Source organism: Austrofundulus limnaeus, unplaced genomic scaffold, assembly GCF_001266775.1.
Source record: "Austrofundulus limnaeus strain Quisiro unplaced genomic scaffold, Austrofundulus_limnaeus-1.0 Scaffold90, whole genome shotgun sequence".
Taxonomy (NCBI): Eukaryota; Metazoa; Chordata; class Actinopteri; order Cyprinodontiformes; family Rivulidae; genus Austrofundulus; species Austrofundulus limnaeus.
In genome coordinates this window covers 820,859-842,902 of record NW_013952492.1, presented here as the reverse complement: position 1 = coordinate 842,902, position 22,044 = coordinate 820,859, and the positions used below count along the sequence as shown (strand labels likewise).

General features: G+C 37.2%; 1 protein-coding gene across 9 annotated transcripts in view; it reads right to left on the bottom strand.

The window, feature by feature from the left end:
* The window catches only part of shank3a (SH3 and multiple ankyrin repeat domains 3a), a 152,598-nt gene that overhangs the window by 109,888 nt on the left and 20,666 nt on the right, over window positions 1–22,044 (bottom strand). For 8 of the 9 annotated variants that reach the window (XR_001310539.1, XM_014012312.1, XM_014012314.1 and 5 more), the window contains exons 2-3: window positions 9,468–9,671; window positions 7,576–7,647 (exon numbers count right to left, since the gene is read on the bottom strand). Coding sequence is in view for 8 of the 9 variants with exons in the window: in XM_014012312.1 (XP_013867766.1) it covers window positions 7,576–7,647; window positions 9,468–9,671 (276 nt within the window). In the remaining variant the exon portion in view is untranslated. Of the gene's footprint in view, window positions 1–2,306; window positions 2,501–7,575; window positions 7,648–9,467; window positions 9,672–22,044 lie in introns of those variants that run through there. The other variant, XM_014012317.1, reaches the window with a different exon arrangement.

Sequence of the window (22,044 nt, the reverse complement as noted above, 5' to 3'; positions counted from 1 at the left end):
TATATATATAGTTCATAACAAAACATAAGCTACAGTTGTCTACAATTCATACAGGAACTCTGCTGGATGGACATCGAGGGCTATCAAGAGTTGCTTAACAGTAACTACATAATTGACTGAAAGATCAGAAAGCATGTTCTGCAAACTCCTCCAATTTAGAAATCTCTGGCAGAGCAACTCCGGGAGTGTTGGACGAAAATTGCAGCGACCAGAATGCACTGTTCTAATCACAACAGTCAATGCTAGGGGATAAAGACGAAGAAGGAATGGAGCAAAAACATTTTCTATTTATTTTAACAAAAACTCAAACTTCACAATAAAAATATAGTATGTACCTAAATAAATGACATCAAGACCTGCCATGACATATAGATGTATGTACAGACAGATGTATGTATGTATGTACAGTATGTATGTATGTATGTATGTATGTATGGATGGATGGATGGATGGATGGATGAACAGATAGATAAAGCACTACCTTTACTGTCACCAATATGTTTAATATCTGTTTAAATCTAAGGAATGGACAGACATATTTACAGAAAACATCACTTTCACTAGAAAAATAAATATTTGCTGACTCAATTTTATCCATAAATGAAAAAACAAACAAAAAAAACCATTCTAGCAATTTACATTCAAGGTTTTTATGCAGCAAGAAAATTATAACCAACTGAAGACTTGGAGAGCTCATGGAGAAGTGAGTATAACCTACACTACACAGGAGAATGATTGGATATTTAATAAAATATATATACTGTATATCCACTGACTTCTGTCACAAAACATTGTCTAATGTAAATTAGCTAGAACTTCCCAGACTCCCTTTAATTGAAGATGGAAAAAAAATGATTGTCAAACACCTTTCATGACTTTGGTGATGCAAAACAAGATAATTACATTTCAAAGCATAAATGACACCTACACTTAATTAAAATCCAGCAATACGTACAACAAAAAGCTTAGGAATACAAGCAGAAAACACAGAACTTACTACACATATTATGAACTGCCTCAGGCTAGAGTTTCTACATGGCCTGGTTTTAGACCACACACAACAAAACATAATCAATTCCATTTTTTTTAATCTCATCACCAATCTGTCCAAACTCTCTTCTTTTACACACCCTGCTCAATTTACGCAAAAACTCAAGATATAGTGTTGTCGTGTCTAAAAATGGCAAGGAATGGTGCTGCAATTTCCAAAGCTTAATAAAACGAACTTCACTTTATGTGCTTTGCACTGATGGCTGAAAAGCAAACTAACTGATATTGTAAGCACACTGAAACTAAATTGGCAGGGGGTCAAGCTGTGTCTCCTAATTTCTCATAAACTCTACATACTGAACAAATAATTGACTTAATGGGTAGATTTTAAAAAGTGAAGCAGGCTGCCCAGCTGTGCAGTAGCTCATGTCAGACATTCTGCAGGGCATCCTGCTGACAGATGCCTCCTGCTGAACTCTCCACTGACTATGCCTGACAGCTCTGACACATGAGTAACCACACTTACATTTCACAAAAATACAGTTTAATATGTTTATAAACTGTATTTATGCAAAACACAGTGGATCAAATGCAGATATTTCATAGTTTTGTCTTGTCTCTCACACAATTCCACATCGTAAGGCCCTATCCATGTGAGGAAGGAGCAGGTTAAAATGACAACGTGACACAAACTGTGTGTTCTGACAGCTAAGTGAAAAGATTATGAGGCAACTTTTGTCCTGGGGAGATACTTTGACAGGTCCTCTTACACACACAGGCATGTGTGAAACCATTTCCACTCACACATACCCTCAAATGTGCAGATAGACATGTTCTTGAGATGAGAATATTCTGATGTACAACAACATCACGTAAAAACACACAAAGACAAAAAAAAAGCGATGCTATTACTTCCTCAGAACATTAAACAACCCGACTCACACTAGCCTCAGTTTGGCACACATCCTACAACGTATCAGACACAAACACTGATAAAAAAAAACACACTCACACAAGCCGATTGCAGCAAACAGTGAATAACTGAACCAGAGGAGGAAAAAGAACATTAGCATTCTGTCAGGGTTTCAGATAAGACTGCACCAGCTCCTCACACAGCCAACATGCAGCAGAGCAGAACAACAGAACCAAAGCCAAAGACTGACTCAAGAGCTTAGACAGGTAGTCGGGATGGGATGAGGTCTGTCTGTGTATAACCAAAATAAAAGTATAAAAAGTGATAAAAAAAAAATAAAAAGTGTTTTGAAGCCTAAATTAGTAGCTAAACGAATTAAAGAATATGATACGAGTCAGGGTACCTTACTGTTGAGTCTGGCCTTTTTAGCTTCTTCTGTTTTTCTCTCTTTCTTCTCAGCTCGTTGTCTTCTGCCCAGAACAGATCCCATCTCACACACACGCTCACATCTCACATGTAGTCCAGTAGGTCAGCTGCAGTTTTCCTGCCATGCCATCCTCCACATGGCCACATTCAGTCCCCCACTCCTCCTCCTCCTCCTCCTCCTCTTCCCCATCAGCTGCTCCCCTCTTCTCTTTCACTACCTTTTCGTCTTGTCAAAGTAGCACGTGCAGACTCACATGGCCGTTCACACAAACACTCAACCAAACCAACAGGCACTCACTGACTTCTGTACATGCACAAACAGATGGTAAGAAGTGATTTTTTTTTTGCACAATGCTGGGGAGAGAGAGAGAGAGAGAGAGAGAGAGAGAGAGAGAGAGAGAGAGAGAGAGAGAGAGATGCAAAATGGGAGGGAAAATATTGTGAGGAGAGAAAGTATGAGACACAGGGAAGAGCCAACAGATGAGGAAAAGTGATGCCTATTTCAATAAATGCGTGCATGTGTGTAAATACGTTTCTGTGAAAATCACCATATATTTACTTTTAGCTGCCGTTGTAATAACATTATTTGTTTAGACGCGAATAAAATGCACAGGCATTCTGCCATCTCATAACAAAGTTACACATACAACGAGCTACATGCGTTGTGTAGTTTTATTAAACTTGGAAAATAATGCAGGAATTCTCATTCATAAATACAAAAACAGTCTCCGATTTTACAGAATGCCAGTGTAGGAGGAATAACATTACTCTGCTATACGTTTTATGAAGAGTCTATTGTAAATGTCTTTTGCTGGTTCCCTCCCCCCATCCCGCCCCACCCCCATAGAACAGGCATATTTTATACTTTGATATCGTGTGTGATTTCACAAGGCATTTAGGATAACAGCGTATAAAAATTGCTTTGGCTCCAGTACTGCACTCCGTGGCATTCAGGACCATATTATGAAATAGTGCGTTATTAAATGCTCTCTAATACTGTTTTGCCTCAAGCGTCTTCAACCCTCTATCATATCTTCCCTAAGACCAACATGCCCATGGTTTCCTGTCACGGTTTTATGTAAATACAGGACACCAATCTTTGTATCACACACATCTGCACCAATGGATCAGTGGGTTGAGCTCAGGCCTAATTATTCTGCTCCAGTTAAAAAAAAGACAACTTACTGCTCATAAAACACAGCGGACAATCGCTCAGTTTGTTTGATTTAAATACTTAATCTAAAAGCCTTTTGTCATATTAGAAAGCCATCTATTCTGCGGGCTTTTCCATTACATGACCCACCACCCATACAAAAACCCACATGCATGGACTCTTCTCAAAAGTATACTATTAAAATTTTCCACAAAGCTACCATGCATGATTAACCAGGGCAGTGACAGGGTGGTGAAGTCTAGTTCATTGAGGCAAAAGGGGGGGGAAAAATGAATGGGAAATTCCTATCAACTATGACCTCAATTTAAACTTTAGCCCGCAGCAAATGAACCCCATGGTAGCAAAGTAGGCTAATGCTTGACCTTTGGCTTGAACACCAGCTTGATGTGGGATGAATGGTGAGCATAGTGACAGCAAAGGCTGCAGAAATTAACCATTACAAGCTGTCCCTCTTAACCCTTTTTAGTCATTATGCAAAAATAAATGCTTGTTTTTTTTCTGAGAAAGAAAAATATACAGCAATTTTATAATGTATTATATTCTCTTAGTAAAGCACAATTTTCCTAAAGAAAATGCAGGAAAATTATATTAATACTATGACAAAGACCTGTATGTAAAACTGTAGAAATGAATGAGTGATTTTTTTTTCAGTATGTACCTTGTGGACACTCTGTAATCAGGCAACTTAATATTCAAGGAACACAATTCAGTGTGAGTGGGCTAATAATATACTGTTCATTGTATAGTACATTGTACTTTACTGGCATTTGCTGAGCTAAATTAACACCGTCATCCTTTCGAAAAAGGCTGATGTTCTAGACTATTGTTGGAAAATAATAACTTCAAACAAAATAGGACTTTCAGTTAACCATTCACACTTTCAAGTTTTTATTCTGTTACAATATTAGTTGCAGACATCATCGTCTTCGTCTAAAAATTGTATTTGTTTTACTTCTACAAACTTGTGAGTCAGGCCAAATGAGACAAAAATAGTTTTATAGGTGAGTTGTTGTGTGAAAAGACCAGCGAAATTGCAGCTGAGCTGAACTGATGTTTGTTGTGCACGCCACATTAGTAACTCTCACACACACTTTGATGTATCAGAACAGAACAGGAGCAGACAGAATCAGTTCTTACCACTATGGCTTGGATTAGACAAATATTTAAAAACATGACTCATGGCCTTCTCATTCCTGGATTTCTCCAACCTGCTCGCATGCAATTATTTTTATTCCCTTTCATGCCAAACCCCAAAAAGAAAATACATAATGCAAAATCAGTATCTATCATTATACAACAAATCAGAGGGACTCCAAAGTTCTAATTTTTTACATTATAAATTTGTAAAACCTCTACAATTTTCACCAGTGCATTCTTGCAAATTTATGAGTTTTCAAATTTTCTTCACAAACTTCCACAGACTATGTTTTACCCCCGACTGTGTCCCGACTCCCAAGTGAAGTTTACAAACTTGTTCAACTAATTTGACTCAGGCAAACAAAGGAAAATGGTACACACAAGGACAAAATCATTGGTACCCCTCTGTTATTGACCCACAAATGTACGAAAATGTGCAACTGTAGTCACAGGAGCATTAAGCTGCTTGGAGATGGTCTTATAGCCTAATCTTGAACACGCTTGTGTATCATTTTCTTTTTAATCTCCTGGGACAACTCTCTGCTTCACTTCCAAACAATGCAGGAATTCTTGACACCCTTTAAATAGGCAGACTGATTGATTCCAAGTTTGAAAACACTTACAATGCTAATTAGAGGACATGCCTTATTTTAACATGACCCTGTGGTCAAATTATTCTCCATATTTTTCCAGATGTAACATCATTTTTGTCTGGGACTGTTTTATTGTTTTGTTTTGTTTTTTAATAATTCTGTTGAACCATAATTCAAAGGCAATGTGTGATTTTCATTGGTTAATTTTTAGTACATTTTTATTCACTATTACTTTTGTCATTTTGAAGTTATTCCAGTGACCTTTGTGGGTTTTTGGGTCATTAACGGTGACAATTGACAATTTTGTCCATATGTTGACCTTTTTTTTAAATAGACACAGAAGCCACATAATTAGTTTGTTTGCTACAGTAGCGATTGTCAACTGGCAGCCCTTGGGCAACATCCGGCCAGGGGAGCTAATTTCATCCGGCAGTATTAGGCTATCAATAAATTACATAGTTACTGTATATCATGAGCACACACGTGCTGTGACAAAGTGCTGCATGATAATACTGTAGTATTTCGTAATCGTCCACCGAAAAAAATCTTTTTTTTTAAAGACTGAGCAGAAATTAAGCCACCCTGCACCGGTTACATAAGCGATAGAAACCAAACTGCAACCAAATGAAACAAATGCATGAATGAGTGAACTCACAGACAAAATTATTTGCTAATTATTAGCATTGACGGACCTAATTTCCTATTTAGCATAGATATGCATACAGCTTACTACAAAGCCAAACTGTTCTCTACATGAATTTGAAAACATTACCAAAAAAAAAACCCCAAACATCTTTTAACATTAGTCACACACAAGCTGTAAAAATGAGTTACTGTATCATTAGGATACTCTTTTCATCCGAATACGATGTGAAGCAGCATGGGCAATATGCAATTACAAAAGAAGCATATGAAGTTTCAAGAACAAATGAAAACCCACAAAGAGACAGAGTTCGCACTAATATTTTTTGCTTGCTGTTTAATGAGGTCTTATGCATTTGCATTAAATTTTCTTTCTGTTTCATTTATCACACACAGTAATATACACTCACACATACAGTATATGATGAAGAATATCAATATAACTTGTTGGGCTTAAAATATCTTACACAAAGACCTACAAACCTATTGAGTATATTTTAAACAGATTACTTATCCCATGTATCATAGAGCAAAAAGGTACATTTAACAGGCTACCAGTCCTACAAAGGGCCAGCGCATATACCAGTTCACCTGATGCATATTAAGACTGTAGGAGGTCGCTGGACTATTTGGAGGGAACTCACACTGACAGAAAGAACTTGCAAACTCCCTTCATAAAGACCCGGGCCGAGGTTAAAACCCACAGCCAAGAGCGGGAAATGCCTGCTTTCCACTGAGAAAATGTCTTGCTGTTGTCCATGCTGTTCCTCTGACATGGTTTAGTGGGACACCAAAGGCAACTAAGCCATCATTAGTGTTATTAATTCCATCTGTGCTTTTCCCACTGTGGCAAATTAAAATGTCTGCTGTGAGAAAGGTCTACACTCACCCACTGCCAGATTGTCTAGATGTCTCTGCAGAATTACTGAGCCACTCTAGAATCTATTCTGCATCTCTGCGTCTGTTGTCCAGACCATGTTACATCTTTTTAACCAGTATCTGAGAGAATTAAACCAACGGATCTGTTATAAAGTCTTCTGGTTTACCAAGTGAAAATCAAGTTTGAAGTGTAACCTTACTGTTTTTGTTAGCATGAAACCATACATGGCTCTTTAGATGCTTGCCTTACTTTTCTTATATAAGACCTTTAACAGTCCACATAGCCCCAAGAGACTATTTCAATTACACATGAATGACCCATCCAATACACAGAGTGTATGATCCTCTTTTTGAGTATTTCATTCAAACGTGAGACTAAAATTTAACCAGCATCCTCAGGATAGAAATATTCAAATCCTTTTTTTTTATCTCCTTTCATTCCTAATCTTATCCATCTTCATCACTCCCAAGGAGAACCTCAACATCTTCAGCTTTGCCACTTCCAGTTCTGTCTCCTGATGTTCTGTCAGTGCCACTGGCTCCATACAGCACGGTTAGTCTCACTACTGTCGGGTACACCTTTCCTTTAATGTTTGCTGCCACCTTTTTGTCACGAATCAGTAGAAACTACAGCTGAGCAAAATAAAATCATGTGGAAGATGAAAATTAGATGTGACAACAGAAATGTGCCTTGGATTTAGATTTTAACTTCTGTATTTTCCAACAAGTTTAAATAAGTAACGAGTCGTTTTTTTTTTCCCCCATTAACCCAGAGCACAGGATTTTCCAAACAAAGAGAGTCCACAGCTGTTCAGTCTTACCTTAGTGTGAAGCTTTGACAACTGCTTTTCATCCAAGTAGGTCTGAGTGTAGACGCGTCTTTTGTAGCGGAACTGAAAAAAAAAAATGAAACAAAATCAGCTTAAGTTTTTACTTTTTTTTTCTTTTTTTTTGTTTGTTTGTTTGTGTCTTCACAAAAAATTTTAATGACAGTTTTAATTCGCTACTCAAAATAAATTAGCATGCAGAGTCAGCCTGTCAGACAAAACTATATGATTACTTCCACTAAATTAGTACAGCAGCTGACACAGAAAGGATAAAGATATTTTGCCCCTTTAAAAAGCTTTAATATCACTGAGGTAAACCAAACATATTCCCTAGAATTTCTACCGCCTGTTTCAGCATCTTTAATGTGTTGCTGTTCATCTTTTAATACATAGGAACATACTTTTATTACATTTATAAAAATGATGTGCAGAAATAAAGGTTTTACACTGAATATTCTCAGACTAGACTCCATAAATCAAAAACAAGTTGTCTTTTTGTTTGACTGGTAATTTCAAGATAAACTGATCCTGCAGGTACTTTTAAGAAAACAACCTTTTTTGAATAGTTGGCAACCTTAAACACCACAACACAATTGTTTAAACTTACTAACCTGAATCAACCAATCAGCAATCGATATTTGGAGAGGCAGATTATTTATAAGGTCTGAAACAATCTGTTTCTATAGTGGGCTCGGTCAGTTTTTGTGCATTTTTCCCTCTCTGCACTTCTATTTGATCTTTAACCAACAGAGTAAGTCCAAGAGAGCAAAAAGGATTTTTAAGTTGCAAACCTGCCAATCATCTCTACACACTCTATGCCTGAAGGAAGAACCATCAATGACAAACACACACTTCTCCAACACAATAGTGGCCGACAGAAAACACACACACACACACACACACACACACACACATATGCTGGGCACAGTTCACAACCATTTCACTCAACTGCAAGATGCAGTATTGCAAGTCCAACCATAAACCATTTAATGAGCATCATGCTCTGGTACAGATTAGAAATTGGTCCCATGTGCCTGTATGTACTGCTCTATTAACACAGAAATACACCAGCTGTAAACAATATGTCAGACACATTCTAATATTATCATTTACATAAAGCTTTTATATAATATTAAGCATAGAAAACACAAACAGAAGACAACTATACTGCTTTAACGTACCAGAAGTTTTTACTCTGCATTAATCTGTGTATCTGTTGAGCCGTTCCAAAATTATTGAAAAATGAAGGTAGCCAGTCAGGAAACCGTCTGACAACTTTAGTTCATTGTTTGCAAAGGGATTTTATGTGCCTGCAAGTTTCTCAGATCACAAACTATGATGGACAAGCACTGCAATTATTTCTGAGAGACAACAGCTGCTCGAGACAACACACTGTCATTGAGGACCGAAATATTGTTCCAACGTTTGACTGACACAGCACGATAAAGGGAAAAAAAATTAAAAATAAAAACTACGATGGAAACAAGCAGAAAGCACAAGCACAAAAGAGTCAGGATGAATTTTTAGGGGTAGACGAAAACAACAATTCAAGGTTTTATTCACCATGAATTAGAATCTCAAGCTAAAAGATGGAAGACAGAATGAACAACTAAGGATTTCTCTTCATCTATTTAAAATAACACAGGTGTAGTATGCTTCTGTTAATAAATAAAAACTGGTTTTACTTAAAGCTTTCTATGATAAGTTGAGGTGAATGTGAACTTAGTATTGTGTCAATTGAGATTTGTAATAATACTAATTGTAGAAGTAAAACATACATTTCTACTCTCCACAGGAGTCATTGATTTGTATTATGTATTGTGGAGCAGCACGTGCTCTCTTATGGTCACACTCATTGGTATTTTACACTAATGAACCACACCTACCTCCAGGTAAGGAACAGGAGCAAACGATGGGAAGGGGTATTCCCTAAGCTGTCTTTCCTCATCCAGGAACTTGCCAGCCTTGCCATTGTAAGCTGGCTGGAACAGGCCATAGTTGAGTACATCCTTCAAGCTCTGGTTGAGTGTACACAGGATTCGTTGCTTGGACAGCCAGATTGGAGCATCCACGTTGAATTTTAAACATTTCTGCAAAGGCGAGAAAAAACAGAGAAGGTTAGGCGTCTCATCGTTTCTGCTTACATCGTGCAGCAAGTTGATTCAGTGGTGTTCAAAACGAGTCATTTGCCTTTTAATAGAATTCAGGTAGCAAAAATGTGTTTATTTGCAATGTGGTGTATATAGTGAATATAAAAAGGATCAGTCACATTTGCTTTGATGGAGTTCTCTTGAGTAAAACCTGCAGTTATAATAGGTTCACAGGTACGGCCAGAGTTTCACTATCATTTATTACTTTTTACAAAAAAGGTCATTTTAAAGGCCAGTAGTGTTTACCACGCTGAGGTAAACAAAAAAAATATAATAATTATAATAAAAAACAAATGTAAATATGAGCTCTTAGTCAGGTGACCATTTTTCAGTTATATAAATTTGTGCCTACAAGCAAATGTGCATTATTAATTCAGAGAAACTTCAGTGAGCCAATATGTAATCATGACACAAATTGCAGCAGCTCTGTTTTCACAGGTATGCTATCGTGGGGAAAATGTGAAGAAAACAAGTCATTATATTCTGCATTTAACAAAATTAGCTCACGGTATTAAAGGCGAATAAAATCTAATGTATCCACCATATAACCTCATTAATGTATTTTTTATATAAATTATTAATTTAATCAAAAGTATGGCATATTATATTTGATACTTAAAACATTATGTTTTGATACCAGGAGCTTCAGAGTATTTATGTATGTGGTAGTAGTTAATAACAGCATTTCCAAACAATTAGCCTTAGTTACATTTGACTAAGAAAAAAATAAAAGAGAGAGCAAAAGTCACAAGTACTTAATCCCTAACTGCAGCTGGAAATATTGACTCTAAATCTAAAATATGTCCTGTTCACTCAGACACAGCCATTAAAAAAAATCACATCCTCTCTCTGTAATACAACAGAGCTAATAACCACATGCTGACAGCCACAAGCAGATGCACAGCAATACATTAATTTAAAAATCTTTTCTGGTTTAAAACAAAAAATAAAATAAACAGCTGAAGGTGCAGAGATGTAAAGCAAAACTTGTTAAAAGGAAAAAAAAAACAGCACAAATTCACACAAGCTGGATTTTTATTGCTTTTATATTTGTCTAATATATAGATGGTTGTAGCAGAGCAGAGCCTTCGACTTGTGTAAAAAGAAAGACTATGTTAGAACAAATATGAAATAAAATATATTTTATCAAGAAGAATATGAGGGGATTGTCTGTCAGTACAATGTGCATGTCACAGAAGGGAAATTAAATAATCACTTTTACTCAATTGATTAATATAAACTATCACAATGTTCCTGAAATTTTGATGTACTATATTAAGGAGGGGTATGATTACCTCATATTAGTTGGCGTTAGATTTGTTTTACTCAAAACATTTTGAGGCTGCGCATATCCACATTTTTCACAAAAATGTCTCACTTATGGTTGCTATTCAGAAGACGTCATAAATTCTTGGGCTGGAAATGTTTTATGCTTCAGATATTTTTGTGTATCTGTCTGTTTGCTTTCATGCAGTTTGGTAAAAAAAAAAGTTAATTCCACAACAATGAACAGACTTCCAAATAACTTGCACACAAGCATGAAAGTTTAGAAGCAGGTGAAAATGTTCATGTTTGTTTTGATCCATTTAAAATGTAATTGTGGAAGTCATGAAATTGAAAAACATCAATAGAAGTAACGTCATCCTCGAATCAAGCCTACCTTTTACAAAGGCCCGTGACCCCAAAAGATGAAACAAAATAAAGCTTTTTACCTAAGAAATACACTATGCAACTGCATTTACATGTTTTTATATCAGTCTATTAAAGGTTCACAAACAAAATTCACAAACAGGATGTACCGGTAAGACCCATTGTTAGCATGATCAACTCTGTCACTTACAATGTTTCTAAATTTCTGACGTCTATACTTGGTCCTTTAGTTGGCAGCTCAGAACATCATATACAGAACACTATGGACTTTGTKGACAAGGTGAGGGATGTCATCATGGAGGTGGATGAAACTATGGTCTCTTTTGATGTCACATCGCTCTTCACGTGCGTTCCTGTTGATGAGGCAGTGGATGTGGTCTGTGCAAGATTAAAATCAGACACCACTCTCAGCAGCAGAACCACACTTTCYACAGAACAAGTGTGCCAACTCCTCAAACTGTGCCTGGAGTCAACCTACTTCACGTACAGGGGGCAATATAATAGGCAGAAACATGGGTGTGCCATGGGATCCCCAGTTTCTCCTATTGTTGCAAACCTGTACATGGAGGAGGTGGAAAAGACAGCCTTGATGTCCTTTTCAGGGGTGCCACCGAGCCATTGGTTCAGATATGTTGACGACACCTGGATTAAAATTAAAGCCCAGGAAGTCCAACATTTCACTGATCACATCAACTCTGTGGATGAATATATTAAGTTCACACGAGAGGATGTAAAAAATGGCAGGTTGGCGTTCCTGGATTGCGATGTCTCGGTTTCGGATGGAGGACGGTTGGAAACTGGCGTGTATCGTAAGCCCACCCACACAGACCAATATTTGCGTTTTGACTCCCACCACCCACTGGAACACAAGTTAGGAGTGATCAGGACTCTGTACCACAGAGCAGACAGTGTCCCTACAAACCCAGGAGCCAGGGAGAAAGAGAAATCACACACACGACAGGCCCTGGAGCAGTGTGGTTATCCTGACTGGGCTTTCCTGAAAGCAGACAGGAAACACAGACAGGATTCCATGCAACCTTCAGGTGAAAATGAAGACCCCAAACCCAGACCCAAACCAGTGGTTATTCCGTATGTTGCGGGTGTTTCGGAGAAACTGAGATATTTATTTTCTAAACATGATGTCCCAGTAGCTTTCAAACCCCAAAACACATTACGGCAAAGGCTGGTTCACCCCAAAGATCCGGTGCCCCGGCACAAACAGAGCAATATTGTATATGCTGTTAAGTGCCAGGAGGACTGCGACCAGTTATACATCGGGGAAACAAAGCAGCCACTGTTCAAAAGAATGTCCCAACACAGACGAGCTACATCTAATGGCCAGAACTCTGCAGTTTTCACTCATTTACAGGCCAGCGGTCACTCTTTCAGAGATGAGGATGTTCTCATTCTTGATAGAGAGGAACGTTGGTTTGAGAGAGGAGTAAAAGAAGCCATTTTTGTGAAGAAAGACCGTCCATCATTAAACAGAGGTGGAGGCCTCCGCTTTCAGTTGTCCCCCTCTTACAGTGCGGCTATTGCCAGTATCACTCCACCCCCTGTTAACAATAGGTGTTAATTAGGTGTCAACGATAGCCATGTGATGTGAGTATTAGTCACATGGAGGCAGTGTTTAAAAGCCTGAATTTTGCCTGAAACTCTCAGACTGAAGAAGTCTCTTGGAGGAGAGACGAAACGTTTCATTAGAGAAGAACCCGTCCAGAAGACCTATACAATTTTTTTCTTTTTGATTTTTTACCTGGATTACTGAGATGCATCAGGACATCTATTAAAGGTCTTATTAGATGATCTAATCACAAAAAGGCTTTGGAAACCAACAAATCATAGAAGATAACTGCAAATGCCAGTAATGATAAATTGTAAATGACTTCAACTGATACGGCACTTTATCAAGTTCAAGGACTCCATTCGGAAAATATTCACCCATGCAGTCACACATGCATTCAGACACTGAGGCAAACCAGGTGAAATAAAATACATTAGAAGTAGACAGTAAAATATTTAGAAAGAAATTTCTAAATCTTTAAAAATCTGTTTAAAACTTGAGTCGTGACATAGTTTGTAAACCTAATCTTAAGAGAGACCAGGAAGTTTTCAGCAACAGAGACTTCGAACGGAAGCCTAGAACTAATTTTTAATCTACGATTCTAAACATTTACAATATACATTATAAAAACAAATATAGTATTTGATGCCATCATCAATCAAACCTCTTCTTAAACTGAAAGATTTAATTGATTAAGATTCTTGTTTTTCTTCCTTCTCAGAGCTAGATTTCATTATCACTAGCGGTCACTGTCATCATCAAGTTTTTATCAGAGGAATGAGGACAACTGGATTCTTTGAAGAAATTTTTCTTTTGTTGTCTCTGTCATCCAGATTTTGAGTGTGCTGCTGGCCTCAAATCTTAAACATTTTTTTTTCGCCCTTTCCAAAGCAAAGGTTCAAATGCATCAAAAATGTGTTTTTACCAACTTCAGGGAAATTTCCAAACTATTCAAAGAAATTGAATTTATTTGAGTTTTTTGGAATATTCTTCAAAATCTATTGCGCGCATCGCAAATTATTATTATTTTTAAACAATGGTCAAAAAATGCTGAAAAAAGTTCATTTCTAATGACTGAAGGTGCTACTGTGTAACACAATCATCATCAGCTGGAAAGGAGCGAGCAGCTGCTGCTCTCATAACGCACAGTTAATTACTGATTCAGCCTGAGGTAATGGCTGAATTATTGTTATGGGCCATGTGGCAACATCAACAACTGGATTTACAACAAGAAAAACAAAAGACAAGCTAGTTTACAGGAACTTATAACACTATAAAACATCTTTTTAGCTTCAAAATACAGATCAAATTAAAGCAGAAAACGATTAAAGCATCTGCTTCAGAGTTTATTATCTGGATCAAGATATGATCTTAATTTGATTCATTGGTCATGTTGAAGATGACCACATGTCAGAAATACGCACTGCTGCTAAATTATGAAAACACTAACAGAGGCTGCAGCTCAATGCCACAAAACCCAGTAACTGCAAGTCAATCTGCACGTGTGAGCTCGGGTAAATCCTCATTGTAATCTACTTATGTTCATTTAATCTAGCATGCCATGTTCAGTCATGTGCAACTACACCCCCCTACTGTAAAACACTGGTCTCCACCTGGATTTTTTTAGACACCATAATGATGCTACGGCAATTTTTAGAAAAGAAAATCCAAAACTTTTTGGTAAACACTGAGACAGTGTGTGTATACATTTCTTTTTAAATACTGTGAGTATAAAGGAATAATCAGCAGTTGAGAATTTCTAAATGCAGTACAGTATATACTGTATATGTGACCCATCATATCGAAATGAGGATTAAGTCAAATTTGGTCAAAATGACCTAATTACATTTTCAAATTCTTGGCTTTAAAAGCTACATTTTGATACCTGGATCATTCTGATATCATAAGTAAATCCACATATGACTTAATTTGTCTTGTTGGTTACAATAATACATAAATATTTGGTCTGAATCCTAATTTTATGTCATTTTAAYGAGGAATATTTGATGTCCTTATAAAGAGGAAACATCAAATTATATTTGACCCATCACATTGAAAGGAGGATTACGTCTAAAAGCTGTATGTAGAGAAATAGGCAGATATAGTGCTTTGATTGAAACGCTTGCAAAAATGACAGTTTGTCAAAATATAACAAATAAATGTTTTATCAATGGATTATTTCAATGAACTGTCTGAAATATTATTATTAAAAAAATTTAAGTACTCTTTTGAGCATTAGCAACCAAAAACCCAATTTTGGGGAAAACACCTTAAAATGTTGAGATTTTCACTGTGAGCATCAAAGATTTGTTCCTTTCCAGATGGGAAATCTCAATATTCAAATACTATCTGAGGTTTCTTTTTTCAATTGACAGAAAAAAATCCTCATTAAATTTACATAAAATTGGGATTTAGACCAAATATTTATGTATTATTGTAACCAACAAGACAAATTAAATAATATCTCTGGATCTACTAAAGATGTCAGGATGATCTAAGTATTAAAATGTAGCTTTTAAAGCCAGGAATCTGAAAATCTGATTAGGTCATTTTGACCAAATCTAACTTAATCCTCATTTCGATGTGATGGGTCACATATTTGAATATTTAGATTTCCCATCTGGAAAGAAACAAAACTTTGCTAGCTCACAGGGAAGATCTCAAAATTTTAAGGCGTTTTTCCTCAAAATCAGGTTTTTTGTTGCTACTGCTCAAAAAAGTGCTTCAAAATTTTGTTTTATGATTATATTTCAGACAGTTCATTCAAATGATACATTAATAAGGTATTTATTCATTATATTTGGACAAAATGCAATTTTTTGTTAACATTTTAATCAAAACACTATATTTGCCTATTTCTCCATATACCACTTTTAGACTTAATCCTCGTTTCGATGTGATGGGTCACATATTTGGCAAATGTCACTGCTGTTATTCACATAAAAATGTCCTTGAACTGATCTTGGTAATGTAACTCACTTGTGTGAAAGATCTAAGAAGATGATGAATAATAAAGTTTAGAGTCAGAGGGAGGGCAGGGAGGGGTGGGATAATGTGGGTAATATATAATGAGAATATTAGAGCAGAAAAATAAGGCAGAATATGTGAAAACCATAATAATGTGAAAACTTGTGTGCAGCTTTGTTCCTCCTTGCAGGTGCTGTTAGCATGGTATTTGGGCTGCAACGTTTATTAGATGCTAAATCTCAGTTTTCTGCCAAAGTGTGTGTGTTGGCTGTGTCCCCCATTTGTTTACAAGTGCAGCCGGTGTGGCCTCCTGTCTTTATCGGTGTGCTTCCATGTCAAACTCATTCACACTCTGGTTGAGATCAGACACCCTGGGGGATAACATTCGTCTCTTCAGTTTCCCCCTGGTTCTGACACTCCATCATCTAAGGCCAAGCTGCGGTCTTTTTCTCTGACTAACTTTAAGTGAAGAATGAATGGGCAAGAAATTGCAGGCTTAAAAAAAAAGGTCAGCCAAACTGTGGTCCACCCGTATGCAGCACAGACAAACAATGACAAGAAAAATGCCAAGGAGAGACACAAAAGGTGGTATTATCTCAGTTAATCACTGTATCAGATGTGCTAGGGCCACACATGGATCACTGTGCTTTTGAAGGTCAATGCTAACTGGCTTAAAAGCTAGCGGTGTAACTGTTTTTACAAAACTAAAAATCACAAAGGACTTTGAATCACTATAATTATACAATCTGCTGGTAAATGGGCAATAGCCTTTATATGAAGAGATGTATGTTAAAATATATGATAAAGCTGTGATTTGCGCAAATTCCCTGCTAACATTATGATTATGTAAAGTTTTAAAAGCTGGGATTTTACTAATTGCAGTAATATTGAGAGTAATAATAGTTAAAGCCATAGCAAATACAGTACAATTAATAACATGTCTCTCAGAATAAAAGACCTAGTTTAAGTTTTAGCTGCAGACTGAATATTTAGTTAATTTATCACTAAAAGTGTTTGGCAAAATGCATTACAAACTGCTTCAGATAAAGGATAAGATTTGAGTAACTTCATTCAGGTGCAGAGTGAAAAAAGAAAAAGGCAAAAACAGACTTCAGTTCAACTAAGTGCAAACAGTTTTGCCTAAGTGTAAACAAACACAACTGACATCATTCCAAATCTGGATTCCAAGCACAGTCCAAAAGTGCCTCGCTAATTAAGACAAATTGTGCATCCCTGTTTGTGATTATGCAAGCAAGAAAGATGCATGAAGCGGGGCACGACTGCAGTATCTCTAAAGGCACAGATGGCATCCAGTCTCAATAGAAAAAGACAAGGCATTGTTGTTGCCTTTTAGCACAAAGTGATGCATCGACACAGAGAAGGAAGAGTGAAACGTGGCGAAGTGAAGTGAAGTGAAAGAAGGAGCGAGCAGGGCTGAGATGATCGAGTATGATGACTCTCTCATAGCCCTGACTCCATCTCCCAAGACCTCTGGCTGTCGCTGCCCAGATGACATATGCACTAATTAACACCGCTCAGCTTCGTGTATGTGGGGAGAGCAAAGAGTCCTAACCAATGCCCTGGAGAGCTATAGTAACACAGATCATTAGTATCACTAACATGTGTTTGGTCCCATCTAAACTGGATCATTTAGACAGTGAGTTTAATAAGAAAGTTCAATCAAACAGTATTATTAAGTGGTACATACTGTGAGGTTTTGTGCTTGCTAAATACCTGAGAAGGTTTGCTTTCATTTTACAGAAGAATTGCACCTGTCCAATACCCTCCACTAGCTTTCAGCTATTTTAGGTCTTCTTCCTTGTAGCCTATAAGGCTTAAGAAAGTGCTTGTTTCACTGTCCAGTAGGTGCACATCCAGGCCACATTACATCTCAAGCTCCCCCCCCTTGCTTATTAGCTCTGCCCCTAAATTTTGCTTGGTCACTCCAAGAGGCAGGCTGTTTCAATCATTTCGTTGTTAAAAAAAAAAGGTGATGGAGAACTTTCCAGCCCTTGAAAATTATAATTTTTCAGGGGCACAAATAGGCATGAGCTGGTCTGTTAGTTGAGGGTTAATTGAATCACAGAGGGATTTGGGCCTTTGCTGAGAAAGCCTTTAGACTTCAGAATAACCTGGCCCTTGAAATTCACACTTTATAAACTTTGCAGTGTTTTAAAGCGGACCAACTATGGAAAATTCACTTTTTTCAGTTTTTTTAAACCTACATTTGGGTCTGTGTTGCTTCTAGAAACAGTCCAAGCACCAAAAAAAATGCTCTCAGGGGTATTTTTACTATAAGTAAATGTAGTCTTCTGTGTCTTGAAATGACAAACACCGCTACTTGTGATGTCACAAGTCGCCCTCCAGCCCACCCCAACCTGAGAGCAGAGCAGTCATGGAGAGCAGAGATGTTATTAATTTTATTTTTATATAATTTTATTTTTATTTTTGATGGCAATGTTCTAGCGATATTAAAGAAAGTTTGTGTAAATAATTTCACCATGAACTACTTTGGAAGAATAGTACTTTCAACTGAAAAGAAACTGAAAATAAACTAAAAAGAAACTGAAAATAAATTTCTGGCGGGGGGCGGAGCTAACGTAAAAAAAGTTTGGGAGGGGGTTTTCATTGCAACTTATGCAAAGCAGCAGGTTCTGAAGAGAGCTGAAGAACAGGCAGAACTGAAATGGTGAAATTTCATTATCTAAGATTAATTTTGTGAATTAAATCAAATGAACATGTTTTGTAGAGCCCACAGATGGATCCTAACTTGTTCTAGGACCCTCATATTAGGTCAATTTTAAATCCCACCTACTAACATAAAGCTTAAATAGATTCTATAGGGTTGGACAGACGGATGGACAAATACAGTAGATAGCATTTGATAGAATTAAAAATCAGGACATTTTTGAAAGAACAAACAAGCAGCTGGTCCTCACTTTGCATTAAAGGGATTCACAATTAGTTGTAACATTAGACTTTATTTAATAAACATAAATTTTAACTGTAAAATGAGGACTGTAAAAATACTGTAGGATTTTTAGTTTTTATAAGTTTTAAACTAAAAGTTTAAAAATATATTACACAGACAAGGCCATTTTATTTACATGCAAAGCATTCTGGGTAAATGATGACGTGGATAGGTCATCGGTGCAAGGCTGCTAGCGAGCTATATCCACTCTGAAGGTTAATCTTGGACAATATCTGACGGTTGGCTCTTTTAAATGAAACTAGAGAGCGTTGACAGAGAGGAGAAGGTAGAAATGACTCAGCCTGTAACTGAAAATATAGATGGAGGACCTCAGTTTAGCTTGTTTGTCGCACTAGCACCGAGCTAATACATATAAGGCAATATAGCGTCAATGCTAGCACAAAGGCTAACAGGCTAAGCTGAGGTTCTTCTTCCATGAAGCAGCTCTGTTGTCCTCCATCCACATTTTCAGTTACAGGCTGAGTCATTTCTATCTTCTCCTTTCTGTCAACGCTCTCTGGTTTCATTTAAAAAGAGGTAATCATCAGATATTGTCCAAAATTAACCTTCAGGGGGGATATAGCTTGCTAGCAGCCTCGCACCGATGACCTACCCACGTCATCATTTACCCAGAATGCTTTGCATGTAAATAAAATGGCTCTGTCTATGTTAAAATATATTTTTAAAATTGTACAAAATTAAACAGCCTACAGTATTTTTACAGTCTTTATTTTACAGTTAAAATATTTGTTTATCAAATAAAGTCTAATGTTATAACTAATCGAGGATCCCTTTAAAGGAGACATGTCATGCTCTTAAATCCTTCCTTTTTCACATTTAAATCTTTCAGCTGAGGTCTATATAAAGTGGAACTGCAATGCTTTGCTCTGAATTCCATCTTGTGCAAGCCGCTCTTTCACCCCTTTTCGCGGTATGCCTCAACTCATTTTAAGGCTGTCTCTTTAAATCCAAGGTGCTTCACACCCCGCCCCCTATATCTTGAATAGGACTATGACTATATAGCAGGGCAGAAATGTTGTATTTAAAATAATAAAAGTATGTCAACAAGGGAAGACTTGTCCATCCAGCCTTACATCTTGGAGCCCGACCCAGAGCCAGAGAAGAGGGAAGATGACGATGCTGTAGTTATTTAGAAGTTCCTTGGCAAATATTTTGAGGTAACAGTTCAGAAAAAAAAACTGAACAGGTTGAAAAATACGACCAAAACAGAAAATAAAAATATCTAAATCTAGAGACTAAATTCAAATTTTCTGCACTCCTGGAGACTCCAAACACACAACAAAATGCATTTAATGGCTAAAAAAGTGGATTTTTCATGATACATCTCCTTTAAGTAAACAGCCTCAGAGAAACAAGATGGTGTGACAGATACGTTATTTATCAAAAAGAAACAGTGTGTCTTTACTTACAGCTCTTTGTCTTTTGCTTGTTTTTGGGTAAGTAAAACTGCTTCTTTCATAAGAGCATTCACATCTGTGACAATTCAAAACTAAAATAAATGTCAAAGCTACTGAAAAAGACGGAACAACTTTTAACTATGACATACTGAAGTCATTATCAGCTTGATGTAGAGAAATTTAGTAAAACAAGGCATTACTAAAAGCAGCTGCTTTTTTCCTTCTTCTATTACTTCTTGTGACAATTCAACCGCGGAACAATGCAACACATCATGTGGCCACATCTGGCATGAACAAACTAATGTAAACACATCATGTCTCCATTTGTATCGGTCAGGATACATAGTGGTTGTAGAATGAGAGGCTGATCCCTTTTTGTCATTGAATGCTACATCAGAGATCTGGGTTGCAGTTTGATATCTGAACCCTGTTGCATGAAACTAGGATAAGCAATTAGGCCGTGATTTTGGTGTAATCCTGGATTAATTATTCCTTGATTTAGTTGCACAACAGAGGAAGCACATATGTTTCCATAGTAAAAAGTCCTCTGAAACTAACCTGGTCCCAACCAGGTTTAAACCGGAGCATATTTAATCTGTTTCTGAGCAGTAGGCACTCACTTCACTGCAAAAACTGTCCATCTGACCAAGTTTTAAACTCAAATCCAGAGATCCATGCTAGTTCTAAATATAGAACTCTGTTCTATATATATATACTGTAAATATAAATGCTCCATATTTTGATTTGTATTTTGACTTTAATTTTGATTACGTCCTGTTGCGTCTGTCTACTGTACAGCACTTTGGTTGACCTTGTGCTGTTTAAAGTGCTTTATAAATAAAAGTGGTTTGATATGGTATGGTATGGTAAATCCAGCCAAAAAGTATTTTTGATTTTGTTTTACGACTGATACAGTAAGCAAGAGCAGAATGTGTTTGATTACAGGGCTCTGGAGTGTGACCAATTTGATCGCAAATGCGACCTGATTTCCTAACATTGAGACTAAAAAAAAAATGTCCGGTCGCACTGGTGTGACCAATCGTTCGAGGCGGAGGGGAGCGGTCGCACGCTGAAACACAAAGTTTCCTTCATGTTCCATAAAAAAATGAATCCAGCAGTATCAACAGTCACCCGCCGACAGTCTCATCTCTCCTAATACTGCACTCTGCTCGCGGGCTCCACTCCACACCTCCTGCACGCACACACACACACGCACACGCACGCACGCACGCACGCACACACACACACACACACGTTTGTTGTTCTATCTTCATGGGGACTTTGCATTGGCTTCCATTCATTTCCCTGTCAATGCGCACACGCATAGCGAAACAACAGTTTTTTAATTTTTTATTTTTTTGTTTGTTTTGTTTTTTCCCAGATCGGAGTCTGAAAAACTTTTTTTTTTACTTGTTAACTGTGGAGATGAACAAAAAAAAGATGTGGACGGTTGCTCGCTCTTAAGTCCATCTTGCTAAACAGTCGAGTTCTGCTCTGTGAGCGCAGCAGGGGTCGGATTTATAAAACTGGCGTACGCACAATTTGAGCCCAGAAACTTGCGTACGCCACTTTGTACGCCAAGGTACTTTATAAATACCCCTAAGGTATTTATAAAATCCAAACTTGACATGAAAATGTGCGGTGCCTCACGCCAGCTTTGACCCATGTGTACGCTCATTTTGGAGACGTGAAACTGCGACACAGATGGTGAAGAATTAGAGCCACACTGTGTCATGATCACTG